Consider the following 4,605-nt stretch of genomic DNA (forward strand, 5'->3'; position numbering starts at 1 on the left):
TGTTTATGCTTTGATGTGTATAGTTTTGCTATTCATAATAGTAGTTGTTGTTTGTACTTTTATGTGCATAGTTTTGCTATTCATAATAGTATTTGTTGTTTATAGTTTCATGTGTATAGTTTTACTGTTCATAATAGTAGTTGTTGTTTGTACTTTTATGTGTATAGTTTTGTTATTTACAACAGTATCTGTTACTATAACTTGTGGACTATTTCTCGCTAGTCACTCTGATGTGACTGTTTAGCCCATGTGTAGCATAAAGAAATGTTCAGGCTAAAATTATAAATGCCAGGTATGCAAAGTTTAATATATTATATATATATAATTTCTTGTTAGAATATTATCTGTATATATGTATCATTTATTGTTTCCAATATTATTTATATATATATATCATTTCTTGTTTACAATATCATCTGTATATATCATTTCTTGTTTACAATATCATCTGTATATATCATTTCTTGTTTACAATATCATCTGTATATATCATTTCTTGTTCACAAAATCACCTGTATATATCGTTTCTTGTTTACATTATTATCTTTATATATCATTTCCTGTTTAAAATGTTTTAAATGCTTAGAGAATATTTTATTCGTCAGTTTTATTAATAAAATTAACTGATTTTTCAATTTTTATACTTAGTTTTACGATAAATTACATAATGCTATATTGTGAAAACGTAACCAGACACAGAGAAAGAATAAAGATTAGCTTTATTAAACATTTTCTTACATTAGGTTTAGTACAACATTTTTATAAAGTTATTTTAATTCTGCAACACAAGACTAGGTATATACTACATAATTCACTTTTTTTCTTCTGTCAGGCTGTACAAATTTCACATCATTTTTTAACACATTGGAATGTGAACACAATAGGTAAACAACCGACAGTGAGAAATATGAAATATACAACTATATAACATTCTCTATTGCAAAAGTATTAATATAAAGCAATCCAGAGCTTGAAACTTTTATTTGATTAGACATCTTCAAAGTCAACTGAAGTATTAAAAAATCCCAAAATCATATAATTCTAAGACGTTGTTGGAAGTATAAGTAAATTCGTGAAGCATACTTTTGAATAATCTAAAAAGAAAAAGAAACTATGGATATTGTTTCCAGTTGAACATTTTAGTTGTTTTTTTCTTGCAGAAATAGGGCTCCAGTCAGCAAAAGGTATAAATTATCCTCAAACTGTGTAAGTATTCGTGCGCTCGTCCATTAGGCCTACCAGCAGCCAAAACTTACCGCTTGCACCTCTGGCAAGGTAAGTTTAAGTTAATGTGATATTTTCGCAATTTTTGTCAAATAAACAAATATTTCTCTTCACATTAATGTTTTTTCGTTCAAATCACATCTTTCTCACGCTATATCACCAGAATTAGGAAAACGAGACTGGAACTTTTTCATTCATTCAAGCGTAGTAGTTGAAAACTCGCCGTTCTCAGATTGTCTCTTTTATAAAGTTCTTTAAAGATAGGTTATTATTAACGTACCATACCATTTATCATAATATTAGCGAGAGCATTTCGTCTTTTTCGCCACGTTCCAAGATCCTTAGCATGGTATCTCAGCTGTCTCAACCAATCATTGGACTCCTTTAATGTATCAGCCTGTTAGGAAGAGTTGTTATGAGAAACATAAGATTTCATCTTTAATAATTCTATCACCTAACGCTAAATGTATAAAACATAAGTTTCTATCTTTAATAATTCTATCACCTAACGCTAAATGTATAAAACATAAGTTTCTATCTTTAATAATTATATCACCTAACGCTAAATGTATAAAACATGAGACTTCATCTTTAATAATTCTATCACCTAACGCTAAATGTATAAAACATAAGACTTCATCTTTAATAATTCTATCACTTAACGTTAAATGTATAAAACATAAGACTTCATCTTTAATAATTCTATTACCTAACGTTAAATGTATAAAACATAAGTATCTATCTTTCCTGACTCTATTAGCTAGCATTGAATATAAGAAACGTAAGATTCCATCTTTATTAACATGAAATGTTAGAAATATAAGATTCTATCTTTACTGACTATCAGCTAACGTGAAATGCTATAGTATTTTTTACAGCCCTTGATTTGGTAGTAATTAATGAGATGTAAACAAAATAATTATTCTGTTTCACTTCTAAAGAAAATTCAAACTTTCAAACTAGAGCCTTGAGTTGAAGTAAAGTTTGTTTGAAGTTAAGCACAAAGCTACACAATGGGCGGATCTGTCCTCTGCCCATCGCGAGTATCGAAACCCGGTTTCTGGCGCTGTAAGTCCTCAGATGTACCGCTGTGTCACTAGGAGGCGAGTTGAAGTTAAAAAAACAACTACACTACAGATAACGGAATAATTAGTAATGTAAAACTACTTAGTTACTACATACTGTAAAACATAAAAATAATCTATGTATTAAGTATGAGTGAAAACATTAGAGCAATATTTATTATATCAATTATAGACGTGGTTTACAAATAACATATAATTGCGTTTCCTTTTTTTTTTCCACGTGTTTGAACTTGAAATTCTAACTTTAAGGAGAGTCATCGTAGTATCTGACCTTAAAAAAATAAGCTTCCTTTGTCGTATAATCTTGGACTTCGATTATTTCACAGCTTTCTGGATCAGTGCTAATGACACAGTTCCCAAGGTGCATGGGATCCTGAAAAAAATTAAATTAAAATTAAAAGCTAACTACATGTCTCCCAAGAGGTTTAAAGTAAAAAGTCCTTAGTATAACAAGTTGAGGACATAGTTCTCAAGGTTTATTTTGTTCTTAAGCAAAAAGCTGCACAGTGGCCTATCTGTGCTGTATCTACCACGAGTATGGAAACCCAATTTTTAGTGTTATAAGTCCTTGGACGTACCGTTGAGCCAAGTTATGTTTGTTTTTGAATTTCGCGAAACTAGCCGTCCTTAATTTAGCAGTGATAGACTAGAGGGAAGTCAGCTAGTCATTCCCACCCACCGCCAACTCTTGGGATATTATCTTTTTACCAACGAATAGTGGAATTGAGCACAATATATATATATAACGCCTCCACGGCTGAAAAAGCGAGCATGTTCGGTGATGGGGATTCGAACCCACGACTCAATCTCCAAGTTATGCTAGGCCTACCGCGTTACCAAGGTACAATGAATGTTGGGAAACAATAATTTACAATGCATTTGAAATGTTATACGATACCTAATTTTAACAAGCGGAAAACAACATTGCTTTACAGTATGATAAACAGTGCAGTTTTTTCAGTTGAACAAATCTTTGTTTCTTGTTTTCCATTATCCAACTAAAACACAAAGTTGCGCATTTTAATTTCTAACTAGACACTGACAGCAATTTAAATCATTTTAAAGTGTTTCAATAAATATAAAACTCAGCAGTAAATGTGGAGGAGTTGAAAAAATTATGAAAACCTTGATTAATATGCATTCTTTTGTTTTTCTTCAAAGGTTATTCAGCATATTGGTTATCCAGCATAATGGGTAATTTGATTCTTACTTTGACTAGCATAAATCGACCGTTCTTTTCTTTCAATAGAAGTAGCGTAGCATCCTTGATTCCCGTGTTTCTAGGAAACAGGATAGAGTTTTCGTTGGCCAAGTCAGGTTTGTAATTAGAATTAGGCTTTCCTAATGTAACAAGCAATGCATGAACTGTGGTAAACTTCTGTGGCTTTCCTTTCTTGTTCCATGGCATGTCTGCCATTGGGTAGAAATGCAGTTTGCCGGCCATTACAAAACGAACCTCGTCACGATTCCACTGGAGTACTTCTAGCGCCATCTGTTGGGATATAAGTATAGTTATATCAAAATAAAATTACTGGTTCACAGTAGCCATAATAACGCTGAAGCACAATTTTGAACACTATTCACTTCTCACTAGTTCAATGATATGGAATGCCAATTCGCTAAATATTTATGTGTGAGAAAGAGTAATGGTGAGTGTAAGAGTAAAAATAAGGTTACCTTAAATATTAATAGGTGTTTTAATAATCCTTTAAAGAAGCTCTACCAATATTTGAGTAACTGGAGAACGTGGTGTTACATGCCAGTCACTATATCTCGATAAAATAAGAAAATAGATAAATTAAAAATAACAAAATGAAACACCTTGAAATTTTTAATACAGACAAGTGTTCTTTAAAATAAAATAAAAACAGATAATATTTTGTCCCCACAAGTGTTTATCGGTTGTACACAGTAAAACTTTTGTTTATTTTATTTCACAACGTTTCACCAGGTTTACCTAGCATCATCAGGTGGGGTTACAACAACTTTCATGATATCAGGTAAACCTGGTGAAACGTTGTGAAATAAAATAAACAAAAGTTTTACTATGTACAACCGATAAAAACTTTTGTGAATTTTAAAAACATAGTTTATATAATATTACATTAAGATAATATGATCATTTTTCACCCAGTATTGTCATGTTATTTTTTTTAGTAAGCTCGAATGTTTATAACCTATCTATAACCACTTTCTGTAAAATAAATGAAAGATTAAAAATATTTTACATATATTCAAGTGTTTTGTTTCTGAAAGTAATTTTGCAAAGTAAAAATAAGAAATCGGAAATATATAC

The 4,605-nt window shown here is 30.8% G+C and overlaps 1 protein-coding gene across 2 annotated transcripts in view; it reads right to left on the reverse strand.

The window, feature by feature from the left end:
• Positions 1-712: 712 nt before the first annotated feature.
• The window catches only part of LOC106466179, a 102,862-nt gene continuing 98,969 nt past the window's right edge, over positions 713-4,605 (reverse strand). For both annotated transcript variants that reach the window (XM_022394142.1, XM_013926422.2), the window contains 3 exons: positions 3,520-3,801; positions 2,581-2,682; positions 713-1,621 (listed from right to left, as the gene is read on the reverse strand). In XM_022394142.1, the coding sequence (XP_022249850.1) occupies positions 1,496-1,621; positions 2,581-2,682; positions 3,520-3,801 (510 nt within the window). In that variant the 3' untranslated portion in view covers positions 713-1,495. The remainder of the gene's footprint in view (positions 1,622-2,580; positions 2,683-3,519; positions 3,802-4,605) is intronic.

The sequence above is a fragment of the Limulus polyphemus genome, unplaced genomic scaffold (assembly GCF_000517525.1).
Source record: "Limulus polyphemus unplaced genomic scaffold, Limulus_polyphemus-2.1.2 Scaffold2179, whole genome shotgun sequence".
Classification (NCBI taxonomy): Eukaryota; Metazoa; Arthropoda; class Merostomata; order Xiphosura; family Limulidae; genus Limulus; species Limulus polyphemus.